Below are 27,862 nucleotides of genomic sequence, written 5' to 3'. Positions count from 1 at the left end.
ATGTATATATGCATTGGCCATTGAAGGTGGTCCGACGGGAAGAGAGGGTAGTAAATGAAGCTTCTAGCATCCTGGGCTTTATTAACAGCTGCATTGAGTAAAAGGGCAAGTAGGTTATGCTGAATTTACATGAGAGAATCGTTAGACTCAGCTAGAACTCTGTGTTCAGTTCAGGGCGTCATACAATAGGAAGGATGCGAACACATTGGAGAGAGTGCAGAATCGGTTTACAAGAATACTTTCAGGGATGAGGAACATTATTTCTAAGGGTTAATTGGAGAGGTTGGGACTTTTCTCCTTGGGGACAAGAAGGTTGAGAGGAGGTTTGATAGAGATATTAAACATCATGAGGGGGTTTGACAGAGTAAATAGGGAGAAACAGTTCCCACTCGTTAAATGATCAGGAACGAGAGGGAACCGATTTAAAGTGATTTGCAAAATAAGCAAATGTGACCTGATAAAAAGTTCTTTCATACAGCGAGTGGTTGTGGTCTGGGATGCACTGCCTGGGTGTGTGGTGGAGGCAGGTTTATTTGAGTCATTGAAGAAGATATTAGATGATTATATGAATAGGAACAATGTGCAGGTGTGCGGGGAAAAGACAGGGGAATGATACTGGGTCATACTGCTCATTTGGAGAACTGATGCAGACACGATAGGCAGAATGACCTCCTTCGCTGTCATTAACCATTATGAGATAATGTAATGGCCTGATGTTGATGAACTGAATGTTGTGTCCAGACTTCAACAAATGGTATGCTTGCCCCAGAGTTATAATCGACATCAGCTTTGCACTGGCTTATTAATACCACAGATAGTCAAACGCTACCTTTAGTTCAAGGAAATTCACCTCTAGAATTCAGTTTCCATTTCCTTTTTTAAGGCCAATGATGTCATGAGGTTTACGCCTGACAGACCTGGAGAAACAAGGTTAAACCTGGGAAAGCAGTCAATTTCAGTTGTAAACTTACAGTAGGACAATGTTTGATAAAACGTGCATCATTTTATCGACGATTGATATTGGGAAAATTCAGCGGAACTTATTTGGGCTGGATTTTTCCCATTTCTATTGCATACTGGGCAAACTTCAGAAACTTTTCACACAGCCGGGCTAATGCCAGGGCTGCAGATCTTCCCAATTACATTTTCTGGTGACATAAAAGAAACAAAGCCTCTTGAGTGGAACGTTAAAAACATCATTTGACACTAAGGATTCATTGAGACATAAGGGCCAAGTGCATATAAGAGTTTGCAGAACAGCGAATCCGTGAATTAGTGCATCACTATCAACAGGATTATATGATGGGCAGTGTATGGCATTTGTTCAAACGGTGAATTCTGAGCAGGAGATGATTAATATCCTTTTTATAAATATAATTTACCTGATTTGTGTTTTTATTTTCTTCCTAAGCTAGGAAATTGTAACTAGCAGCTGCGTTTCCTTATTGAAGTAGTACCTAAGTAACTGTTCAAGTAAATTATTACGTATGGATGGAATAACATGGCAGAACATTTTCTGCCCCAGAAATATAGGATATGGCAGACTATGGAGAGAACTGAGGGCCCGGACAAACAAACTTGCAGCAACTGTCTGCACCTTAAGGAATATCTGTGCGGAGTTGTGTGGAGTCCATCAGCAGACATTGTTGGCTATCAGAGGTAATGATTTAAACACATTTCGCCAAGAAACAACAACAACACTTGCATATTAAGACGTCAGGTCGGTGCAGTAGATTCCTGATATCTGATGTCTCACGTTGTATACAATGCGTGAAGGTAACTACCAGGCACAATCTGAGCTTGATAGGGAATTAGAGCGGAGAAATGACTACCAGCAGGATGGGATTGGGCAAAGGAACGAGATAGAGGCAGAGAAGAGGTTTCCAGCTGGGAGTTCTCGTGTGTTGGTAATCGATAGTCATCGGGTCCTGCCACAGCAGAAATAAGTTAGACGATAACATGGCTTCCTGGAAGGATTTGGCTTTAGAAAGTGATCATCACTGTGTGGTCATTCGAATGTGGGGGTGGAAGCTGCCCTTGAAATTCTGGAACCTTCGTTGAGATCGTGTTTCCTTTGTGGGGTTTAGAATGTGATTACAGGATACTAAACCAAACGAAGATTCATCCCCATCCCAGGATGATGTGTGTCGTCATCAAGAGCAAGGACCTTATGGAAGATAAGGACTCTGTATCAGGTCAATGAGGAACGTGAGAACAACTGAGGTTAGCATTTATAATTATTTGGTGCTCATGCATTAAAAAATTAAATTGAAGAATAGAAGACCAGACTATAGGTCGTGGATGCTTATCTGGAGAGAATATCAAAAATTCATGGTGCAAAAATAGGCAAGATGCAATGCCTAAATAGTGTTATTTCCGTTTATTTAAAATTTTAGAAAGCATTGGGCAAAAAGACATATAGGACAAAAAATGTATTTTTGGACCAAGCTGTCATCAGAACCGCAGGCGACCCAACAGGATCCGAAATGAGGATGTGAATCCTCACGAGATCCCATACCCACTGCGCTGATTTGGCAACTACCAGGCATACGTCACACCGGAGAAGCTGTAGGACCACCTCCAAAGTTTAAATTTTCCATCCCGGTAAAAAAAAAATGTTCCTTGTTGTGAGGGAAGAGCAGTTGCTGGTGCACCAATTTAGGAAAGGCTTCAGTATAGTTCATTTCTCATATGATATAGGTAAGAAATAATTTCCATTCATCTATCTATTTCGAAGCTCTAATATGGATTTGCATCACTCCTGAATTAAATTAGACACAACACGTCATGGAACAAAGACAAAATAAGGGCTCATAAAGGGAAGAGCATTGATTTGAGACATTGGCAGGGCACATTGAGATTGTTATATTTTGTACACGTAACCTGTTAATGGGACCTGTACACCTCTGATAAAGATACTGCTTTACTCATTTTTTTTTAGATATGGACTTCGCTGGATAGGACAGCATACATTACCCATTCCTAATTGCCCTTGTTCAGTGGGCATATTAGAGTCTAAACATATCATAGCTATGAGTCTGCAGTAACATGTAGGCAAGGACAGCAGATTCCCCTCCCTGAAGGGGCACTAGTGAACGAGATAGGATTTTACAACAATGGTTTTATGGTCATCATTAGACTTTTAATTCCCGGTTGTTTTATAATTTTGAAGTCGAAGTACAACATCTGTCGTGGTAGGATTCGAACCCGGGATTACAGTACAAATATGCCACCGCCTACCCCATTCGCCCTTCCCACTGCCCATTTAAAAAAGTTTGTTTTATTTATTTTTTCAACTTACTTTATGAGCTGCTGGCGTCGCTGGCTAGGTCAGCACTTATTACTCATCCTTAATTGCCATTAAGAAGAGTGCGGTGTGGTGCCTTCTTCGACTGCTGCAGCCCACGTCGTGCACGTACACCCACGCGGCAATTCGTCAGCGAGCTCCAGGAAATTCACCCAGCGACTGTGAAGCAGCAGGTGTGAGTTTTAAGTCAGGATGGCGCGTTTCTTGGACGGGAACTTGCCGGGCTTTGCATACAGCCTTCAAAGAAGGTACTGTTCATGGCTTTTGAAACTTCAGTCCTCATCAATGCGGTGCTGAGCTGCCTTCTTGAATAGTTGCAGTTCAGGCAGTCCGTTTACAGCTGCAGTGTTTTGTTGAGCTGCAGGACCTCCAGGACATTGAGGCAGCAACCGTGGATAAAGGGCAATTTAAGGACATATTCCGACGCTGTTCGGAGGGGACCTGGCAGGCGGTGCTGTTCCAATACGCTGAACGGTAGTAAATTTCGTATGTTTTCAACGTGCTCTTCAAGACTTAGAGAGTATGCTCAGAGAGTTTTGTGAAGCATAACCAATGTAGGGGGTATGATCAAGAGGCTCGCGGATGAAACAATAATTGCTAGGGTGGTAAATACTGAGGAGTATAGCCGTAAAGTGCAGGAGGATATTAATGGACTGGTCAGGTGGGCGCAGTAGTGGCAGATGGAATTCGGCGGGGTAAAGTGTGTGTAATGCACTTGGGGAGCGCTAACAAGGCAACGAATTACCCGATGAATGGTAGGACCCTGGAATATACTGAAGATCAGAGGGACCTTGGTGTGTATAACCAGAGAGCCCTGATGGCAGCAGGGCAGGTAGATAAGGTGATGGATAAGGCATATGGGATACTTGTGCTTATTAGCTGAGGCATGGAATACAATATCAGGGAAGTTGTGTTGGAAGCTTATAAAACGCTGGTGTGGCCACAGCTGGAGTAGTGCGTGCAGTTCTGGTCACCACATTATAGGAAGGATGTGATTGCACTGGAGAGGGTGCAGAGGATAATTACCTGGATGCTGCCTGAGCTGGTGTGCCTCAGCTAGGAGGAATGATTGCATAGGCTGGGGTTGTTTTCCTTGGAATGGCGAAGGGTGATAGGGCACCTGAGAGAGGTGTATAAGATTATGAGGAGCTTAGGTAGGCTGGATAAGAAGACTTTTTCTTCCCCCAATAGTAGAGGGTTCAATAACCAGGGGGCAAAGGATTAAGGTAAGATGTAGAAGGATGAGAGGGGGTTTGAGGAGATTTTTTTTTTCACCCAGACCGTGATAGGAGTCTGGAACTCATTGTCTGAAAGGGGTGGAGTCGGAAAACCTCTCAACGTTTAAGGAGCATTTGGATCATCACTTGCACTGCCACAGCCTCCAGGGCTATGATCCAGGGTCTGGAAAATGGGATTAGTGCAGTCAGCTGTTTGTTTACCAGCACAGACACGATGGGCAGAGTCGTCTCATGCTGTACTCTAAACGCCTATGTCTGTACTCAGCTATCATGCGTTGCTCGTGGAGGAAGCGATTGATTCATGTTTTGGTTGCGGTGATGAAGGTGACCATTGTATCCAGGGCTGCGCCGAGCGTTTTAAGTTTTGCTGGAGTCGCACTAATCCAAGATGGAGTTTTCAATCACACTCCTGATTTGGGCCTGGTCGATGGTGCGCAGGCATTTCGGAGTGGAAAATGAGGGATTTGCGGAATTCCTGGTGCCTGAGCTCCTCTATAACCATGGTATTTTTGGGGGTGGTCCAGTTACTTTTCTGCACAATAATGACCCCCGGGGTGATGATTGTACTGAGATAAGAGATGTAAATGTCAGGTAATGTCAAGGGGCGGATTGGTTAGTTTATCCCTTCTTTGAAATGGTCATTGCCTGAAACTTTCCACCGGAGGTGCTATTTGCCAATTCTCAGCCCGAATCTGAATGATGCCCAGCTCTTGCTCTGTGCAGAAAGTGAGTGCTTCAGAAATAATGAAGCCACTGTACATTGATCAGAGGACATCCCCACTTCTGGCGTGATGTCGTTGGAAGTGTCATTGATGAAACAAATGAAGTTGGCTGGGCTCGTGGCACTAACCCGCAGCATTGTCATTGTACTGAGATAACTGGGATCTCACAACGATCTGCTTACGTGCAAGGTATGATTCCACGAAGTGGAAGGATTTCCGAAAGAGACGTTTGGAAGTGTTGGGAAAATTCCACATATCTGCCTGCATCTGTGGAGAGAGAAACAATTTTAACGTGTAAATTTCATTGGAGCTGAATAGGGGCAGCAATATGATTGCGCGCAAGCTGCCTAAAATGAGAGGGGCCTTAGGGCACAGGTACGTTAGGGAGCAGAAAAGATTAGAGATCATCTTACAGAAATAGATAGGATCGTGAGGGGGCGTGACAGTGTTATTGCTTCCCTCTATGGGAGAGACTAGGAATAGGGGACACGGTTTTTAATATAGCTGATCTTTATTTAAGGCGAAGGTGAGGAGATTATTTTACATTCTTTCAGAATAGACTTTGGAATTGTTTCTGGCAGAGAACAGTTACTGAAGGGCCATTTTTAAAAAAAAAAACATGCTTTATATAGATTCTTGTTTTACGACTGCTCAAAGGATAAAGAGAGTAAACAGGAAATCGGAGTTGAAATCAGGCACATTTTTTATTTGAAATCGCTTGATAGTACAGACCTTGGGTACTGCTGTAAAAAAAAAACACATGTCGAACCTTTTCCTCTTGCACTCATCAGGACACTTGCAAAAATAACAATATGAGGGGGAAACAACAATTTATACTGCATGCGAAGATAGGGCTGATTGGTTGGTAAGTGGTGTTGCCATGGGGAATGCACAAGTGATTGTGAGTGGCAGTTAAATGCCAAGCATTGTTTGAAATTTAACCAGGCAGCTTGACCCAGATTGGCCAAGACATTGTGCTGAGGAAAGAGTCAGTGAATGGCTGTTTTTTTTGTTTAGCTGGAACCGGAGCCATGTTTGTCCGTGCTATTACTGTCTGGAAAGAACAGGGCCCTGCGTATTCATGTTTGTAACTCCCAATAAACACTAATGCAACACATTGTGAGCCCCACTGACAAACCTAAATAGGATACCAGCATAATTGTTAAAACATTGAGGAGTATTTAGCAAATGTTGCACAAACGCAGAATCACATCTAACATTCGACACTATGGAGTTTTGCAAGCACAGGCTGGTTGAGTCCGGTCTGCACCTTGCCCATTCCGAATAGCGGATGGGACATGCTGTTTGATACGATCCGCCAGTCTTTGGGAAGTTTAGCCTACATACCTAGCATCACACTCGCACTGAAATCCATACACCGCATTAATCATTGTGTGATTGGTAGAACGTGTTTTTAGGTTGGCGGCAGCCCCCCGTTGGAGGCGAATGCCACTCGTGTTGCTACTGCATATTAGCAGCCTCAAACAGCTAGCTTCACCTGTTGCTCCAACTCTTGAAATATCTTTTCCATCCTGTGTAATCTGAGGTAAGATGTCATGTAATATTAACCACAGGATGCATGATTACACAATATATGTTAATGACTTAGATTGAAACACTGAATGTACTATCGCCAAATTTGCCGATGATATAATAATAGATGGCAAGGCAAGTGGTGCGCATGACACAAAGAGTCTACAGAGGGATATAGACGGTTTAAGTGAGTGGGCAAAACGAGTGGCTGATGGAATATAATGTGGGAAGATGTGAGGTTATGCACTTTGGCAGAACAAATAGAGGAAATGAATATTATTTAAATGGAGAAAGACTGCAGAAAGCTGCAGCACATAGGGATTTGACCGTCCTCGTGCATAAAGCCTAAACAGGTTAACGTACATGTTTAGCAAGTGATAGTGAAGACAAATTGAATGTTGGCCTTTATTTCAAAGAGAATGGAGTTTTATAAAAAGGGAAGCCTTGTTAAAACTATACGAGGCACTAATTAGGCCACACCTAGAATACTGTCAACAGTTTTTGTCGCCTTATCTAAGGAAACATATACTCGCATTGAAGGAGTCCAGGGAAGGTTCACTACGTTAATCGCTGGAGTGGAGGCATTTTCTTATGAGGGGAGTTTGAGTAGCTTGGGACTCTACTCACTGGAGTTTAGAAGACTGAACGTCAAGTGCGTTTCGTGCACAGAGATTGGAATATATGGGAAACGGAATAAAGAAGTTTGAATAGAATTCCACGTCACATTTTTTTTAGGAAACGTCCTAGCATTGTCAACATCTTCAGCCTCATTATCTGAGGACTAACACATTGAAAGGGAATCAACCACACCACCATTTCCTGCGATAAGCAGCTTGCTCTGTGGTGACAGTCTATCACCCTGAGGTGCAAAGAGAATGAGTGTTTATTTAATTCAAGCATATGAAATTCTTAATGATTTTGGCGATTTAAATGTTATAAAAAATAGAAGTTCCTTTTGCTCCAGAAACAAGGTCCAGGAGACGCTTTCACTAATTTGTCAATGCATTTCCACGCCCTCCACCACCCCCAAAGCCCCCGCTCACTCCGAGCTCCATTTCTTCTGCATAAATGGTCTGCCTTCCCCTTACAGATTTACTGTGATACGGGGGAAAACACAGGGAGAATTATATCCCAAGAACGCACATTTACAAAATTAACATTCGTAGCATGTTACTGTATAGAAATAAATAATTCATACTAGTGCACGTATAATATTCGAAGCATTTTTTGTACCTTTATTTTTCTTGAACGTCTTCTTATCACACAACTATACTAAAGATATATTTTATCATGATACATAAGCCATTACATGTTGGAGAATATACACCATTTTGGGAGTATCCAGAAAACAGTTACATCGTGATGTTTTGGCAATCTGTTCCCGGGCCGCACAAATAGAATAGTACCCTATACCCCTCTCTGTTCGCTCCTCAACCGTTCCCCCACGTCCCACCACCCGCAACTATGGTTGAATTAATCCCCTCTGCACTCCATGTTCTTTACCCTTAATCAAAATGATTACATTCCCTGACCATTAATTAATAACCCCTTGCACGATAGCGCATTATCTATGAATTCGAACGGAAGTGACCTGAAATGACAGGGAAGTATATAACAAAGCAAAATACCGCAGGTGCTGAACCTCTGAAATCAATGCCAACAAAAAGGCTGGAGTTGCTCAGTCGCCTTGACTTGATTACCTGATGAGAAACATAGATTTGTGAGGCCGATGCTCTTTTATGAGACAGTGAGAGAGAGAGAGAGAGAGAGAGGGAGAGAGAAGAAAAGCAACGTTCCCTAGGATTTCATTGTTGCGAGACCTAGAGAAAATAATTATGCTTCTCAGTGTAATTGATTAGTTTTTGATGCATTATTTCCCTCAAGTAGTCCTTGAAAAGTCACTGCCACCTCTGGGAGTATTAGCTTGCAACGGTTTCTATAGGTTATAAGTAATGAACGCCTTAGTGCATGAAAAGAGGGTATATTTCCATAATTCTAATTAATGATATTTAGGTAACCATTACATATATATGTTTGGCATGTTAGTTTCATGCACTTATTATAATCACAGAGAGTGGCTTATCCTCCAAAGGTGACGAACGGGGATGAAACAAAAGTATATATGTTTTAATAAAAGTAAATGTTTAATCGTCTCTCTGTATAAGCGACAAGAACAGAAGTGGGAAGAAATAAATGCTTGTTCAATATGCAGGCCTTGATTAGAACATCGAGAACTTTCAACAGTTCTTTGCGACACTCTTTGTGAATATATTGTCTTTAGAGGAAGTGCAGTTTATATACGCCAGAATGATTGCTGGACTCCAAATTCGAACATATTCGGGGGAGAAAAATTTACAGAAAGGGGGTGCATCCCCAGCAATTATGAGAAAAACCTATGGTGTGTGCAGCGATGACTTTTAAAGGGTTCCAGGGGGGAATCATTGAATCATGGTGCCATATGATGCTTACAGCACAGAAGGAGGGCTTTCGGCTGGCAGTGCGCTTGCCAGCAATTCGCGAGAGCAACTCATCCCGTCCCCACTGTTCAGCGCTCGCCCCAAAGCCCCGCCAGATCCGGCTTTCTTTGACAGCCATGATTGCAAATGCCTCACCTCAATCGCAGGCACTGCCTCCCAGGTGCTATCTTTCCAAGGAAGTGAATTCGATTACACTACCCTTAAGTGCTAGCTGCATAGTGGTATTGTCGTTGGATGAATAATTTCAGAGATCAAGACCACTGCTCCGGCGATGCGGGTTCATATCCCATCACGACAGATGGTGGGACTTGATTCAATTCTAAAAAAAACCTGGAATTAAGGATCTAATTTTTACCATACAACCCCTGTAAAAACTCAAACCCTGAAGAAGATTCATACGGAGTCGAAACGTTAACCCTGCTGCTCTCTCCACTGATGCTGCCAGAATTGCTGAGCTTTCCCAGCATGTTCTGTTTATATTTCAGTTTTCCGGCATCCGATTTTATATTATTGTAACACAAACCCATTCGGTTCAATAATGTCATCGAGGGAAGAAAATCTACCGCCCATACCTGCTCTGGCCTGTATATGATCCCAGCCTATGAACAGTGGCAGTTAAGGGTAGGCAATAAACGCTGGCCTAGCAGTGACGCCCACAACCACATCAGAAACTTTTATTTTCTGCGTGTTGTTTTTTTGGGTTTCATCTCTTCTCTCTTGCATGCTAGCAAATCATTCACACCAACGGACATTTGGGATGGGTAACAAATTCTGGACTTGCCATAGATGCCCAAACCCCATGAAAGAATAATAAAAAAGAAAGCCCGCTGGTCAGCGAGTCAACTGGTCGGTGCCACACTCAAACCAACAATCGAGACCGAACATTCACGGTTAAACATTAGAAAACACTTCGACTTGATTCCTTTCAGATTTCATTCAGCAGCTCGCAATTCAAGCTTAATAAATTGGAAATTTTAAAGCGGAAACTGTTGGATATGTGCCTCGGATATTTCACCACACTCGAAGCAGCGGCTGGCAGATGAGGCCTGACACGATAAACAGCCCTTTTATGTTTTAGGTACCATGCCGGGCTCTTGTTACACTCGTTTTTCCTCTTCTTGCCCTGCCTCGCTTATATCTACTCCTACCGGGATACCTGCACTCATGGTCCATGACGGTCGTCAGTGGCTTGCTCGCGGTTTCTTTTTTAATCAGTCATGGGATGTGGGCGGCAAAAGGCTCGGCGAGTATTTTTTGCCTCGCTACGCTTCAGAGGGCATTTTCGGAGTGAACAACACCGTCAATGGTCTGTATCATATGTAGGCCAGACACAAGACCAGATAAGGACGGCATAAGCCATTCTCTAAGTGCACCCAGAGACTAGAGAGTGTATGGACATGGCGGGGAAAGTTAAAGGACATTAGTGAGCCGGATAATTGTTTTACAATTGCTTTTAATTCTAGATTTGTAATGAATTCAAGTTCCACCACCTGCCATGGCAGGTTGCGAAACCCACAGAATCAACCTTAGTCTCTGGATTATTCGTCTAGCCCAGTCAATGCCATCATGCCACTGCCTCACACATCAACAGCAACTCTTCTGCAGCTGCTTTGTTACTCCCGTCATGCCGATCCTTTTTCGTCTGCCCTTCATTTTGCATCTGGAAGAGAACTCTGCAACATTTCAGCACGGATAAAGTAACCTAGAGGCTTATAATTTATTTCCTTCATGTCCTCTTTTGATTTTTTTCCCTCTTCAATCTCCAAAAAACCCCTTCATTGGTCTTTTGGCCTGAATGTGGAATTTTAGGCATGTGTCTTAGCAAACTCATTCCAAAGATCCCTCTGTCTTTCCTTACATCATTCCTGCATGTCTCAGAAAACTGGTCATACCAGTAAGATGGATAGAATGTAACATCATATTGAATTTTATTCCTTCTTACAACTTAGACTTCTCTTATTGATTAACACGACCTGCATCTTCATGAAATTATCTCTATCCTTCTTCAATCATCTTCTGGTTTTATTTGCCCTCAGTAAACGTCTGAAGAGCAAAGACCAAATAACAGTACAACACAGGAACAGTCCATTCGGCCCTCAAAGCTTGCGCCTTCATCTTGCTTGTTAAACTAAAACATTTTGCACTTCCGGGGTCCGTATCCAACCATTCTCACCCTCTTGATGTATTTGTCAAGCTGAATCTTAAACATCACTATCATACCTGCTTCCGCCACCTCCTCTGGCAGCGAATTCCAGACACTCACTACCCTCTGCGTAAAAAAAAACTGTTCTAAAGTTTTTTCCTCTAACTTTAATTCTATGTCCCTGGGTAATAGACGCCTCCACCCTGGGAAAAAGCTTCTGACTATCTACTCTGTCCATGCCACTGATAATTTTGTAAACTTCTACCAAGTCGCCCCTCAATCTCCGTCGCTCTAGTGAGAACAATCTGAGTTTATACAACCTCTCCTCATAGTTAATAACCTCCAGGCCAGTCAGCATCCCGGTACACATCCTCTGCACCCTCTCCACAGCCTCCATATCATTCTGGGAATGTGGCGACCAGAATTGCATGGAACATTCCAAGTGTAGCCTAATCAAGGTTCTATACAGCATGGCTTCCCAGCGTTTATACTAAATACCACTGCCAATGAAGGCAAGCATGGCATATGCCTTCCTGACTACCTTAACCACCTGCGTTGCCACTTTCAAAGACCTGTGGACCTGTACACCCAGGTCCCTCTGTCCATCGATGCACTTAGGGAATCTGCCATTTACTGTATAATTCCTACCACCATTAGTGCTACCCAAATGCATTATCTTGCATTTATCCGGATTAAACTACACCTGCTATTTCTCCGCCCAAGTCTTCAAACGATCTATATCCCGTTGTGTCCTTTGACAATCCTCTTCACTATCTGAAACTCCTCCAAACTTAGTGTCGTCGGAAAACTTACTAATTAGCCCAGTTACATTTTCCTCCAAATCATTTATGTGTACTACAAACAGCAAAGATACCAGGACTGATCCCTGCGGAACACCACTAGTCAAAGCTCTCCATTCAGAAACGCAGCCTTCCACTGCTACCCGCTATCTTCTAGCACCAATCCAATTCTGTATCCATCCTGCTAGCTCACCTCTGATCTCGAACGACTTTACCTTCTGTACCAATCTTTCATGAGGGTCCTTGTCAAAGGCCTTACTGACATCCGTGTAGATAACATCCACTGCCCTTCCATCGTCGATCATCTTTGTAACTTCCTCGAAAAACTCGATCAAGTTAGTCTGCTGTCATTACTTCCTGGGATGCGGGCGTTCTTGCCCTCTCCTAATTGCAGAGTTTGCTAGCACATTTCAGTGGGAAGTGTAAAGTGAAACACATTACTGCGGACCTGCAGCCCCATATCGGTCAGACAAGATCAGGATGGGAGCCTTCCGTCCCTAAAGGACATCAGTGGAACAGATGGCTCTCTACAAAAATCGCCATGGTCACCAACTCTGAAAGAGGTTTATTTTACAAATTTGTTAACTAAATTATCTTTACTCCACCAGCCATAGTGGTGGCATTTTAACCGTGTTTCCTGAGCGTCAGCTTGTGCCTCTGGGCTATCAGTCCAGTGACATTACAGTGACACCAACGGCTCACACTGCCACCTCATATTCGGAGTAATCCGGAGCTTGCTACGTTGAACATCCTGAATTGTAGATTCTTCCATAGCTACAAACTTCATCCAGGACCTCATTACTTCGTTTATGCCTATGTCATTCGAAACAATGTTGATTTCCTTTCGGGGGTGGGGCACCGGGAGGCATTGCCCTGCGGATGGGACCAGAAAAGGGAACGTGCCAATTACAGCCCCCACCTAAATTCGAATCTGGTTGATTTCCACATAACAAGGGCAATTGAACGTGAGGTAAAAGGGGCTGCCGTTTCACGACCAGATGCTGATCACACACCATTTCATATTTAGATTACCTCTTTCAGACGTGATATTATCGTCTTTTGGGAATGATATTAATTAACAGCAACCTGAACCCTCACACAACTGACTATCGCTGCCTACGTCATTTCCCTTTCCGAATTTGATAACCCATTTTATTGCACGGAAGGGTATCTCGACCTGAAACTCGACGATGTTTGTCTGCACAGATGATGCGTAAGTTGCAAAGGATTTGAGCGGTTTTATTCCTTTATGGTTTTGTTTTATCTTGTAGATTTCCAGTGTCCTCAGTATTTTGCTTTCTCCTTGCCCTCATATGTTCTGCTCAAGAACCAGCTTTATTAACTTCAATTCAACTGAATGTCGGATTATGCCTTTAACTTGGGTTTTATTCAACAAAGATGAACTTAAATTGTGGAGAAAGTATAAAATGGACAAGACAGAATTGGTACAAATTATATGATCCCCCTGATTACCCATTCCATTCATTTCAATGTGGTTTAATGTAGGTCAGCTTAATGCATTCCCAAATTTTATAACGCCACCTCCGCGCCCAATCGAGTCTGTTGGCATCAAGTCAAAGATAAGAAAATAATTATCCAGCTGATTAACACCTGCCGTCCGCGACTTCCCCACCCCCATCCCCCACCCTTCCATCCCCACCCTCCTCTCCCCATTAGCCCCATCCCCCCACCAAGTCCGTGCTCAGGAGATGAATCTTTGGTCCTCCATATTGAGCACCACTTGCAGGAATCAATGAGAATGGCAAGGGTACAGAATATACCCTGGTTGGGGGACGAAAATGTCATTCTCCAGGATTGGCTCGGGAGAACGGCCGCTTACCGAGCTGGCCGAGTTATAAAGTACATAGCCGCTAGACTATGTCTGTGGCAGATGGCTAGAGAGGCGAAAGCATTTGATATTCACACCACAAATGTGTCAGTAGCTGATGCATCTGACCATGACACTACTGGTACCAGTGATCATTGCACAGTCCTTGTGTATGCGAAACACCAGTGCCAGGCAATGAACATCTCCAACAAGAAGGGGTCTAAAACCATCTCCCCTTGACACCCAATGACATTACCATCGTTGAACCACCCCCACCCGCGACAACGCCCTCCAACCATCAAACCCGCCACCCCCTCCAACTATCATCCTCCCCCGCACCCACACCCTCCTTTCAACATCCTGGAAGTTACTATTGAACAGAAAATGAGCTGGACCAGCCTTATAAATAGTGTGGCTACAATAGCAGGTCGGAGGCTGTGAATATAGAGGCGCGTAACCTACCAATTGAGTCCTCAAACGTTGTCCACCATGTGAAACGAACAGGTCAGGCGTGTGATGTAATTCTCTCTATTTGCCTGGATCAGCGCAACTCCAACAACACTTATGAAGATTGGCACCGTCCAGGACAAGGCACCCCGTTGGAGTGGTACCCCATCCAGCACCTTGAGCACCCGCTCACACCACCACCGACACACAGTGGCAGCAGCGGGCAGCAGGATGCACTGCATAGACATACCAAGGCCCATTCAACTGCATCTTCGCAATCAGTGACCTTTGCCCCCTAGAAGGGCAAGGTTAGATGATAGTTAGAACAGCACCGTCTGCAATTTCCCCTCTAAGCCTCTCACCATCCTGGCTTGGAAACATGTCACCGTTCCTTCACTGTTACCTGGTCAATTCCTGGATCACCCTCCCTAACAGCACTGCAGGTGCACCTACACCACAAGGACTGCTGCAGTTCAAGAAGGCAACTCAACACCATATTCTCTAGGGCAACTGGAGATAGGCAATAAAAATGCTGCCCAGGCCCCTTGAAATAATAATATTAAAAAAATAACCAATATATTGAATACTCCATTTCATTTCAACTGTGCCTTTTATGATAGATGTTCTATCTTATTTCAGGAACAAAGTGAATTTCAAAGGTGAAAGAGGCTGGAAGTAAAAAGCAAGGAAGCTGCTGGCAAAATATTCCCCGTTCTGCCACCCTGGCATCACAATGATTTTCTCATCGTTGCTGGCCGGTACACGTTTCATAAATTCATTTTAAAATCATTCACTTCTTTATCCAGCAGTTTGTTACCTTGTATTTCTCCCAATGAAGCAACAATTTACACTCTGCATTGAAGTGAGCACTTACCACTGATGTTAATGCTCCACACAAATTCTCTATTTTTATCTCACTGTCTGCAATTAACTATTATTAATACTATTATATAATCCATTTTTGATGATGATGATGAATATATTAATAGTAAATATTATTATTATTACAATTATAAGAATAAGAAACATGAAAAATGTTTCCATGACGATTATATAATGTGAAACTTCATTGGCCAATAGCTCGCCTTATAATTATGATTTAATAACATTTTATTTGTCTTATAGTTCAGATCGTGTTTCTGTGGAATCTCATATCTACAGGTACTACACTATTATGTTTTAAACTATATATGTGCACCTAGTACCATTGTAATGAATATGGATGTGCATATGCCATTTTATCTTCTGTTTGATGTTAGTAATATTAATGAAAATATCAACAACAGTGCAGCCGTTTTAATTGCGGGCAGATTAAAAGAAATGGTTGTTACATGTTCAGGAGTTTTGTTTAATGGAAGTGGAACCTAGTATTTCTGTGTGATGAGAGGCTAATCCGATACCACCGATGTTAGCAGAATATCACTCCTAAAAATATGACAAATCATGTGCCTGAACTATGTTCCGGTATGCACATGAAACATCAGTAACAAAATGTATTTTTACCTCCCATTGTTAACGTCAGAATTTCACAGGAGCGTCATAAAATGGAGTTGGTGAGATATTAAGACAGTGACCAAATCGTGTTAAAATACTCATGTTCACGGGGGCATGGTGAAAGGGGTAGAGAGGCAGAGAGGCTTAGGGGATGAATTGCATATATTCAAGTGAATGCAGCAAAAGGTGTTTTGCGTAATGGTGTGAAGTTTGGAAATTGTGGTTGTGCATGAGTCTGCAACGTAAGGGGTACTGACGAATTATTTTATTTTTTAAATGCATTCGATCACCTTGATAGAGGGGGACAAGGCCATGAATTGGTTGAGAGCAACGATGAATGGGGGCATTGTAGCATCAACTGGAAACATAAGACAAGGAGCGTAGTGATGAGGGGGGAATGAGATTTGGTTTTCGCATTAACACAGCTAGCAGGGCTGTGGTGCATCCCTGAAACACAGCGCGTGCCAGGCCAGCCTGAGGAATACTCGGGCCTAAAAACAGCTGAGGCACGTTGAACAGTTCAGCAAGATGATGCGCCGAAAAGGTAAATCTGTCTGGAGAATATTGGGTTGTCACAATACCTGGTGAAACCTTGAAATTATTATTCTTCATAAACGTTTCAATAGAAGGCACTGAGGGGAGTTTTAATTGAGCTGTGGGAAATTATAACCAGACTAAGGATAACGACAAAGAATTTGAAAGTGCAATGTTGCTCGTCCCCCCTCGTCTATAATAAATCAACATGATGTTTTATTAAAACAAAATTAAACAATGGCCTAATAGCATGAATATGGGAATAATTCAGCCAGGCAATGAATCAGCCAGTGAACACAGACCGATACATAACATTATATAATATTTAAGTGAATGTTAATTGAGGCATTAACGGCAGCATTTCCTGATGGAATTTCCTGCTCTTTCCTAGTTTTAATACAGATGCAAGACAAAGTAGCCAGCTACTCTGATCTGCTTGACTTGGGCAATGTGCAAGTACCTGGTGTTGAAAGGCAAATATGAATGCTCATAAGTTTGCCACAATCAGATGATAAATAATTAGCTCAAAGTGGCAACTATAATGTTGAAACAGTCAAAAGGAGCTGAAGGAAACAGTTTGGTCATGACATTCTGTATCAGTCATTCTCTGTTCAATAGACAATCATTATCTGTATATCAGTAGTGCCGTGTAAGAGTTGCAGATTCCGATGTTCCCTGATTGGAATAGCTGCACAAGTCCAAATTCAGGTTCATTTATTCCGGAACTTATTTTCACCTTCTGCTTCGGCTTTTCCTCCTGATTTTGTTTCTGTAAAACCCAGGTTAATTTTGCTCCCAGAAATTTGGTCAAACTTATTTTCTCTTGCATTCCTTAGAACAATTCCCAGTCAGACTCGTGGATGGCGAGGGCACGTGTGCAGGGAGAGTGGAGGTCTACCACAATAACACGTGGGGGACAGTTTGTGATGACGATTGGGACATATCTGACGCTGACGTTGTCTGCACAGAGCTGAACTGCGGCTTTGCTCAATCGGCACCCTGGGAAGCCAGGTTTGGACAAGGGAACTCATCGATCTGGCTGGACTCTGTTCAATGCAATGGTTCCGAGTTCTACCTGTGGCAGTGTCAGTCAAATGCCTTGGGTCAGCACAACTGTAATCACTATGAGGATGCGTCTGTCGTTTGCTCAGGTACAGAATCATTTTATTGTCGACAACATGTGAAATACATCAACGATATTATTCTATAGAGAAGCAAAGAGCTCAGACAAAAACGAAAGATTCAGAGGCAGAAGATAACATACGATGATTGCTACTTGTTTCAAAACACATGTCAAATATTTTTTGCTAAAATAGTGCATGGATTTCTGTCTCTGTGCACTTAATTTGAAAACAAATTTCCTTAACCATACTGACGGAATCCAACCTATGTGAGGTTTATGAATTTGTAGCTCCGCCACATTTTGCTGAAGTTTGTTTAGGGATCTGTTTGGGCACAAATCAGGAGTGTGATGGAATACTCCACAAATGAGTGGATGAGTGCAGCTCATACAGCACTGAAGGAGCTGAACACTATCCAGAGCAAAGCAGTCTGCTTGATTGGTGCCACATCCGCAATCATTCACTCTCTCCACCACCGACGCACAGTAGCAGCAGTGAGTGCCATCTACAAGATACACTGCAGGAATTCACCATTTCTCCTTAGACAGCGCATTCCAAACCCATGACGATCTGGAAGGACAAGGGCAGCAGATAGGTTGGAACACATCCAGCAGGAGGTTCCACTCCAAGTCACACACTATCCTGACTTGGAAATCTATCGCCGTTCCTTCACTGTCACTGGGTCGAAATCCTTTAGCGCCCTTCCTAACTGGACTGTGGGTGTAACTACACCACAAGAGCTGCAGCGGTTCAAGATGGCAGCTCACCACCACGTTCTCAAGGGCAACTAGCGATGGGCAATAAATGCTGGCCCAGCCAACGATGTCCACATCCAGTGCAGGAATAATGATAATAATAATAATAGAAATAATAATAAGAAAAATAATAACCTGCCAAGCAGGGCGGAGGGACAAATTCACTATTTTGACCATTAGAGTGAAATCTTCAGCGCCCAGTAGGTAAGCAGGCAAAGGGAGACACCTGCAGGAATTTTGGGATTATTGCGCTTGGTAAATTATGAGGAGATGGTTAATTCAGGAAAGACAGTGCAGCTTCCATGGCCAATCACAATATAGGTGGTATTGAAAAGGCTCGTTAAGGTATTCCATACCATGACCCGATATAAGCATAGCGACCCGTTTCACCTACAATTCAAATTGACCAGCCCACCAGTTCTGTACTGCAGTCTTTGTCGATGGCACCTCAAACAGCCTATTGGGGAAACACCGAGGAATAGTGATCATGTGAACCAGATTGCCAAGCTCGCGGGTCATACTCTGTTGTGAATGGAGGGATGGTGGGCATGAGCTCCATTGGGCAATAGACAGCGCCAGATTCGCTCTGCTTGAAAGCTGCGCTTAAAAAATTGTCCTTTAATTCTGAAACTCAGCATGCCACTTGCAACTGAAATTCCCTAGCACATTATGGCTTTTAACAAGCCGAGGTGGACATGTTGAGGCATAAAATGAAGGAGCTAAAATGAAAATGAAGATGATCCGACAAAAAATTCAATGCACTGAGAATTCGGAAGTACTGCTTCTGCGGGCAGGCAGAACTAAGACCGGTGCTCAAGACATAGACGGCAATAGTCCGTCAATGGGGGTCCAAGTGGCCACTATTCCTCATGGAGAACACTGTACATATAGTTCCTGATGCATTGACCGTGCTAGTGCTTAAGCGAGGCGAAATAGATAGGCTAAACTGTAATTATATATTTCGCAGATTATGCAATAGATAAAGTTAAATCTTTTCGTACCCCATTCAGTGATCTTTAGTTTCTGCTCGTTCACCCTCTTTGAACTGGAGATAATGTGAGTTATTTAAATGTTTGATTGCAGACCGCCCACCAAAGCCCACCCTCTCTCTGGAAAGGAAACATGGCTTGTTCATGACAGGAGAGGCCGTAACGTTGAATTGCACGGCTTTGAGTCGATACGTAGGGAGCACGTTTTATTTCATGAAAGCTGGTGACGTTGATCCCATTGCCTCCGAAACTGCTCCGGATGGAGTTTACAGCATTCAATTTTCCATTCAGGGTGCAGATTCGAGTGTGAGTGGGACCTACATGTGTCACTACCAAACAAACAAATCCGGAAAACTTGCAACATCAGGGAGCAGCGACCCTGTGAAGCTATTGGTAACAGGTAAGTCTGAACGAATCAGCAGGGCCTGTGGTTAATGCGTGGCAGCCGAATGCATTTTGCCTGAATCAGAACCTAACGGACTGTACTCAGTTGGTAGCGCTTTTAACTCCCTGTTACAATCCAATAGATTGAAACATTAGGCCACAAGTTTGAGAGGAACAACGGTTACCCCATACCTCGGGTGGGCTGCAGTCATTCAATTGCCCATTTGCATGCGAGGTTTTTTCAGAATAAAAACAATGTATAGGTTATTAACTGCTCTCTAAACCTGCATTGACACCTTCAATGGTCCATGCACATACGCAACTATGTCTTTCTCCTCTCTTCAACATTTCACCCCTACATTTGAAAACATACTGTTGTCACAACACAAGAAGGAAACACTACCGATTCTGCAAGCCTTGACATCAGAACAAAAAAATAATCATTCAGCAAGTCGGCCAGGCATCTGTGGAGAGAAAGATGGTTAACCTTTCAGGTTGATGACAATTCGTCATCACTGAAGGCACATAGGCAGTAGGAGCCTTTGAAGTCATGGAATGATACGCGACTGGAAGAAGAAGGGGGAGATCGGTGATAGGGAGGAGGTTGGGGAGGTTAAGTAACAAAATATTCCAATGTGCAACGACAAAGGCACTTGTTATGGAGATAATGAAGAAACAAAAGCTGTGTCCAAATGATGCTGCATAATGCGGAAAAAAATCCTGAATGTAACACGAGGAGTTAGATAGGTACAAGACTAAGACTGACCCAGCAAAAGGAGGAGGTGATGATAAAGAAAACATATGGAACTAGATTGAGGCGGATGCTCAGGTCCAAAATGTTTGAACTCAGTTTTGAATCCATAACGCTTAGAGAGCCGGTTTGAAAGACAAGGGGCAACTGCACGAGTCTGTACTGAGCTCAACTTCAACGCCAGCAGGGTCGCAGGCAGCAAGGTCAGTGAGGGCAGCAAGGTACATCATCAACTGGGGAACGGTGTCAATGCTCGGGGGAAGCTTTGCACCCTTGGTTATCAGTCGGGTATATCATTGCATTTTAATTAGAAGAGAGAACAAGTCTGATAAAATAGCCCAATGGAGGTCCTGGAAAAGGAGTGAGTTAATATTCGCACTTGAACTAAAAGCCCTGTCACAGCGGAGGATGGCTGCTGGATAAGGAAGTTGGGGGGGTAGGGGCGGGGGGCGGAGTGGGGTGGGGGGGTGGGGGGGAATGGGACTGAGGTCAATCTTCTGAGGTCAAATCCCATTCAATGCATTTGCCACCCTGGGCATACTATACATCGAAACGTGACCAGTCCCAGCCAAGGATCCTCCAACGATTAAACTAGTGAAACTAACTAATTATGGACCATTAATTATACGAGCTTTTTAACTCTATGTGCTGGCCTCAAGTATTTAAAGCAGAAACGTATCTCTGGCCTCTATTTCACACTTCCCAAGTTAGGTAAACATGCGGTTTGTTTGTGGGTAGTGCGAGGGCGCATCGCTGCCGCTCTTTTCGTCCGATCATTGGAACTTTTTTTCAATTTTCCTTACAACTCTAGCCGCATGGACCGAATTGCTGTCAATTCCCATTGATAGAGAGATCTGAGTTTCTAATTATGTTGAGCTGCAGTTCACATGTCAGTAATCCCTTGGCAAACAATTAGTTGCTCCACATTGCAGGCCCAATAGGCCAGAGATGGAGATGGAAATTGACGCCCTAAACACACACAAAAAAATCTTTTCGACAAAGAAAAAACTGATTTAGAAATCAGAAGGAGCCACTGCTGTTAGGGTGAAGCCCCCGGAAGAGAGATCCAGGGGCCGAGGTTCATGCTCTGGGAACACGTGTCCAAATCCCACCAAGGCAGCTGACGGCCATTGATTTCAATGGATAAAGCTGAAATGTCAAGCTAATCTCAGCAGTAGTGACCATGACATCTCGTCATCGATTGCCGTTAAAACCTCTTTGCTGATGTGGCATAGGGAAGGTAATCTGCTGCCCTCTCTCGGTCTGGCCTACATGTGCTTCCTGGCGTCATGGAACGCGGACAGTCCTAAGCTGCCCTCTGATTAATGGCCCAGCCAGGCACCAATTGAGGGGTGGGCAACAAATGGAGGTCTTGCAAAAGGCTGCCCGCTACCCCGGAGAGAATGAAGCAGAAACAGATGAGGCGAGAATGCTCAGGGTAATCTTTCGCAGGAGGACCAGCGCTTACATTCTACCATCGCCCCTGCTTTAGCGCCGGCCACAATGAGATTGCTCGGTGGGAGTGACACTTGGTCCGGGACAGTGGAGGTATGTTACAATAACATATGGGGGTCGGTTTGCGATGACAATTAGGGCATGATCGATGCGAATGTTGCCTGTAAGCAGATCGGCTGTGGCCCCGCCAAATGAGCTCCTTGCAGTCCTCACTTTGGACAAGCAATGCGTCCATTCTGGTTGGATGACGGAAGCTACACAGGATCTGAGTCCAATTTATTCCATTGCCAAGCAAGACCACTGGGAGTACACAACTGCGCAGATGGTGAGACAGCGTCGGTCATTTGTTCTGGCAAAGCTGGATTTTTCAGAAAATTCAGTGAAGGCATCACATATGACTTGCAATATGTCACCAGTAAACGCCATGATGTACCACTGGCTCACCTAACAAGATGTTCTTCCGCTGTAGAACCCGTTATTGAAGACAGCCTTCTAGTTGACATGCAAAACAAAATGAAGCAAATACTGAACAGCAGGCTAGATTACAAGACTGCGGTCTCACATTGAAACAATTAATAGTCACAGGCAAAAACAGGTTGTTTTATTTTAATGCTGTGTGAACTATAAATGGCGGTTTATTTAAGGAGCTTTCTGTAGATTCATAACTTTCACAGCAATGCGAGGAACAGTAGCCGGCTATTCTTATCTGCTTGACTTGTACAGCCCTTCAGGCAATGGTATTGACGTTTGATTGGGAAAACTTCACACTTGCCCAAAGTACACTCCATTCGCCACGTTTTCTTTTTTCCCCCACTCTATCTGTATCCTATTCTAGCCTCCTTGTGTTCTCTTTGTAACTTACTATGGAGTCTATCTCTACAAACGTAGCAGATGCACTTCCCCAAATTCATCCGAGTTACCTATGTAAATGGTAAACAGTTGAATCCCCAGCACACGTCCCTGTGGCACGCCACTTGTTATCTCTTGTCAACCAGGGAAAAATGACGCCATCATGACCTCTGCTTCCTATAGGCGAGGAAATGTTCTATCCACCCCAATAGGTTAACCCTAACACCAGCAGGGTCTTGCTTTCACAATAACGTTTGACCTTGCGTCTCATCAAATTCGTTTTGGAAATCTAATGGCAGTAGGCCCATCTCTCCCCATCGATCCGCAGCCGTTGTTGCAGATTTCAGGAACTCCAATAAATTGGCGATTTATGATTTCCCTTACACAAAACCATGTTGACTCCGCCTGATTATGCTCAATTTTTCCATGTGCCCTGCCATAGCCTCTTTAATCACAGCTTCTAACATTTGCCGCTATGACAGACGTTTATTTCATTGCCTGTAGATTCCCATATTGTGTCTCCCCGCTTTTTTGAATAAACGGGTTACATTCACTAATTTCCAAACAAGGAACATTAATCCAACGCTTCAGCTATTTCATTAGACACTTATTTAAGACCCGAAAGGAGGATTAATCTCATGAGGACACGGGGACTTAGTCAGCACACAGCTCCACCAGCTTTCTCCCACTTCCTTTGTGCTTATAATTTTCCATTCCACATTCAGATTAAAATCCGCCATGATTATTGCCCTCCCTTTCTGAGAAGGTCCCATTATTCCTCTCTTTATACTCGTCTGCTGTATGGTTACATCATTAATTAATGGAACCAACCCTCCACTTCTGCCTAGCTTACTTCCCTTCCTCAATATCACTTAACCTTCAATATTGAGCTGCCAATCTATGTTTCCGTGCAGCCAAGTCTGTAATGCCTATCATATCATATTTATGTATTTATATCTGTGGTCTCAGTTAATCTGATATTTTCCTTCGAATGCTATGTGCATTTGGATACATCACCTTTAGTTTTCAATCCGTTTCTTATTAATGAATCTACTAACCTCATTTGCAGATGTAATGTAACATTTCTACTGCTGCACTCTCTGTCCCTCCCTGTCACCGTCTACTAATCGTTTCCCGATTAATGTGCATCTCTCTTCTCTATTCACTACACTTTAATTTATCACATCTTTGGAAAGTTGATTTCTTGCCCCCACTATTAAGTTCAAACCTTCCCTATTTCCCTCATTCTGTGACTCACTGGAATACTGTTGCCAGCACGGTTCAGTTGTAGGAAGCCCCAATGGAACCTCCCAAACTGACCCCAATACCGGCGTCAGTGTCCCGCACATCGGAACGCACTTCTCCCACTCGAGACTATGAGCTACATGTCCCTCAATCGAATGTCATGTACACGATGTCAATTTACCCGTAGCTCGGGTAATAATCCAGATGTGGTTAACTTTGCTGAACTTCTTTTGAATTTAGTGCCTAGCTCCGCATGCCCTCTATGGAGTAGCCCTTTCCTAGATCTACCTCTGTCATTGGTTATCTGCATGGAGTACGACAACTGGTTCCTCCACCTTCCACTTCAATTTCCTCTCCAGTGCCGATCGCATGTCCCAGCCCCAGAACCGGATGGTTGCCACATCCTTCCGGACTCATGCACTTTACTGCAGAGAATAGTGTCAATCCCGTTCACTATACTGTCCCATGCTCCCACTATAATCATTTGTGCTTCCTCAACTTGAAAGTCTTCCTATACCAAGGTTCTTTGGTTAGTCTGTTCAACTGCCCTGCAGCCCTTACTCTCATGCGAACAGCCTGCAAAAACCTCAACCATATTGGAATGCTGCAAAGGCTGAAGTTCTTCTGCACATCTGTCCTCTTAGTCCCTCTATCTGCCTCAGTCACAGCCACACTCTCCTGTTCCTGACCAAATCAGGAGGTAAGACCTTTGCGGGGTGTGACTGCCTTCTGCTGCAAAGCATCCGGGTAACTTTTGCGTCCATGATGTATCTCATCGTCCGCAGCGTCTCTTGCTCCCAGAAGCTAAGTACATTGATAGGCAAGTGCCCACTCTATACAAACGAACGAATATGTTCAAGGCTTGCACTACTGTTTTTTTCTCCTGTTTTTAATTAGGCTGCAGCAGGTGCAGCCTTAGTTAACCTTTGCTCCCTCCATGACAACACATTTACTAGTACAAAAATTTGTAACCTTTCACCATTTTGGCATCTTTTAATGTGTCCTCAAAAACACGGCTAAAGGCCTGCGCAAGGAAACGATTTTTATCCAGATGTATGTTGGAACCTGAATTCTCCCATCCAGTAGTTTTCGTCGATTAATTTTAGTGAAACTATATAGACAGGGATCAGTAATTAGGGTGAGTAATTTCAACTCGCAGTCATGGCGTTAGTGAGTAGAGAAAATATAAGAAAAATAAAACGGTGTGAGGTAAATGGATGACCGCTCTGTTACCGTCTATTTAGTCCTCTTAAAATTAGTCAGATTTGCACTTTCGGCTCGTTAGGGTGGGCAAGAGGGTGCACCGTTTAAGCTCTGTCCTTTCACCCATTGAAAATATTAAATTTAAATAACAGCTCAGATAATAACAAATGAATGGCGCACTTGTTATAGTTTTCTATATTCACACTTATACATTCGCAAATTTGTGCATGAATGTTTCTGAGTGTGTGGCTACAGAATAACAGGATTGCATGGGCTTTATTAACGTCTGTATCAGCTTGTTTTGCCACGTTGAACGATCAATGCACATATAAACCGAGGTATGTCTGCTCCTACACCCCGTTCAAAATTTCAAACCTTTGCTGCATATTGGCGGTCCATGGTATTCCTACCAAAATGCATAATCTAACACTTGTGCTTGCGCTCAAAGAATCATGAACAAATTTCAAAATAGCCGTCAGGTGCCAGTATCGAATAAAAACCGTAAATGACGATGAGACTTACGCATCGCAATAAGTGGCAAATGGGGTAGTAGGGTACGCACGCAACTGGATAATGGAACTGAGTGAATTCAAGTTGGAGGGTCAGTATTTGAACCTCAAAACTTGGTAATAGGTGACAGCGAGAGGCTCTGTACACGAAGCAAAACAGTTCGAACGGGTTTAATGGGACAGAGAGTCCTGGACATGAATGTGCCAACATCGATGAAATTATAAAGCGGAATTGAGAGCATATTTGGCAGATGTTGTAATGTTGCCTCCTCGGGAAGCAATTTGCCCATTCAGCGGGAACACAGCATTGAGCAAAACGAGGCGGGGGAGGGATGGAGATTGGAAATGTTGACGTTGTGAGTATATACTTATATGGGTTAGAGCGCCGAGAGGCGGAGGAGGGCGACGAAGCACTTGAGGCATTTCCATCCATAGCTTGTTTGACTCGGAGCAGGTGCGTCACTTGAAGCCAGGTAGAAAATATCAGGCGCGTTCTCCGCACCAGGCATGGCTAAAAATGAATTTCTCATCTCTTATCGCTTGCAATAGCCATAATGGCAGCATTACAAAATTATAGTCAATCTGGTTGGCCCCGTGACATTTATCCTCTGCTCGTGGATTGAGTTTCGTAGCCGGAGCTTCACAAATGCCAACACGCACTCGGCTCACTGCATCATAAGACGTCCAGAATGTGCATGTATTTCAAGAGACGATGCAGATTTACTTTGTTTATTCTGTCTTCCCTTCCTTTAGATGAGATTCCAGTGCGGTTGATCAATGGGACAACCTCATGTTCTGGAAGAGTGGAGATACATTATAATGAGACTTGGGGAGCAGTTTGTGATGATGGCTGGGACATGCTTGCTGCGAAAGTTGTATGTAAGGAAGTAGGCTGCGGAGCGGTCAAATCAGCGCCTCACGATGCCCATTTCGCTTCAGCTCCTGGTTCCTTTTGGCTGGATGATGTCAAGTGCAAAGGTCATGAGTCGAGCCTTGTGCAATGTCAAGCCAACGCCTTGGGAGAACACAACTGCAGCCCTGGCGAGGCAGCGTCGGTCATATGTTCAGGTAAAAATGGATTTGTTTCCACATCCCGCGGAGAAATAAATTAATTTTAAAATAGCATGTTGTTCTGGTGGTTTCTAGGCACTGAACACAGGAGACTCAGTCAGAGGTTAACAATCGTTTGGTTCAGACGAACGCAGGAAGAGTCTGCCTTAGACTAGCTAAAACAAATCTCTAACGATTACAGGAAATATATCTTCTTTATGTACAACTAATAACGAACAAAATGTTGTAACGTATTTCCATATTGTCAGCACATAGTCACATGATAGGCAGGTGTCACCAGGCGCGGACACAGTTTGTCCTTTACCATTATCTGTTTCTGCTCATCGCACTTCAGCCTCCAATCCAGATAATCGCTAATGACCCCCAATGTGCTGATGGAGAGTTCTGATGTCCTTTGGTTTCAAATGAAAAATGATATCCGCGTTTAACACTTACCATGTTAAAGATATTCCGAATCATGTGTCCTTAGCGACTGGCTTCTGTTGCATGGATCACGTGTTCGGGACTGAACATTCTACTTTCCAAAGGCTCATTGTAATTCAAACCCTCATTATATTGGTACAGGCTTTGAACTGTCCCTGAGAGTGACTCTATTGACATGGTAAAAATCCAGTAGAGGGAAGGAGTTTTACATCTTTAAAGCCATAGAGAAATTACTATCAGGTGTCATGTTTCCAGACTTCAATGTCATATAGGAGACCGTTTCCCTCCAGGTCAAATTTTCACCCTCCCACTCGAATAATTGTGGCTCCAACCAGGTGACGTTATGCATGGTTAACGGACAGAAAATCCCGTGAAACGATTTACGCTGCTGCACGATTGGCTTTTCTGTCATTCGACCACTTTCCAGGTTTTGATCAGAGATTTTTAGAAACAAGACGCCTTTTCGGAAGTGAGGCTGCTTCCCGAGCCTCTTTGCTGCTCTACTGATAATTGACATGGAAGCTCCAGGTTCCCGTTGAAGACAAATTATCAAGGGATCTGAGTGTCCTCGTGCATGAATCGCT

General features: G+C 43.6%; 1 protein-coding gene across 1 annotated transcript in view; it reads left to right on the top strand.

Annotated features, from left to right (window-relative positions):
• Positions 1–14,111: 14,111 nt before the first annotated feature.
• Positions 14,112–27,862, top strand: part of LOC144672797 (scavenger receptor cysteine-rich domain-containing protein DMBT1-like) — a 36,560-nt gene continuing 22,809 nt past the window's right edge. Inside the window, exons 1-5 of the mRNA XM_078534783.1 lie at positions 14,112–14,190; positions 15,621–15,656; positions 17,360–17,674; positions 19,483–19,788; positions 26,538–26,852. Coding sequence (XP_078390909.1) covers positions 14,112–14,190; positions 15,621–15,656; positions 17,360–17,674; positions 19,483–19,788; positions 26,538–26,852 — 1,051 coding nt within the window. The remainder of the gene's footprint in view (positions 14,191–15,620; positions 15,657–17,359; positions 17,675–19,482; positions 19,789–26,537; positions 26,853–27,862) is intronic.

Source organism: Cetorhinus maximus, unplaced genomic scaffold (genome assembly GCF_964194155.1).
Source record: "Cetorhinus maximus unplaced genomic scaffold, sCetMax3.hap1.1 HAP1_SCAFFOLD_44, whole genome shotgun sequence".
In the NCBI taxonomy this organism is placed as follows: Eukaryota; Metazoa; Chordata; class Chondrichthyes; order Lamniformes; family Cetorhinidae; genus Cetorhinus; species Cetorhinus maximus.
This window is presented reverse-complemented; position numbering and strand designations above follow the sequence as displayed.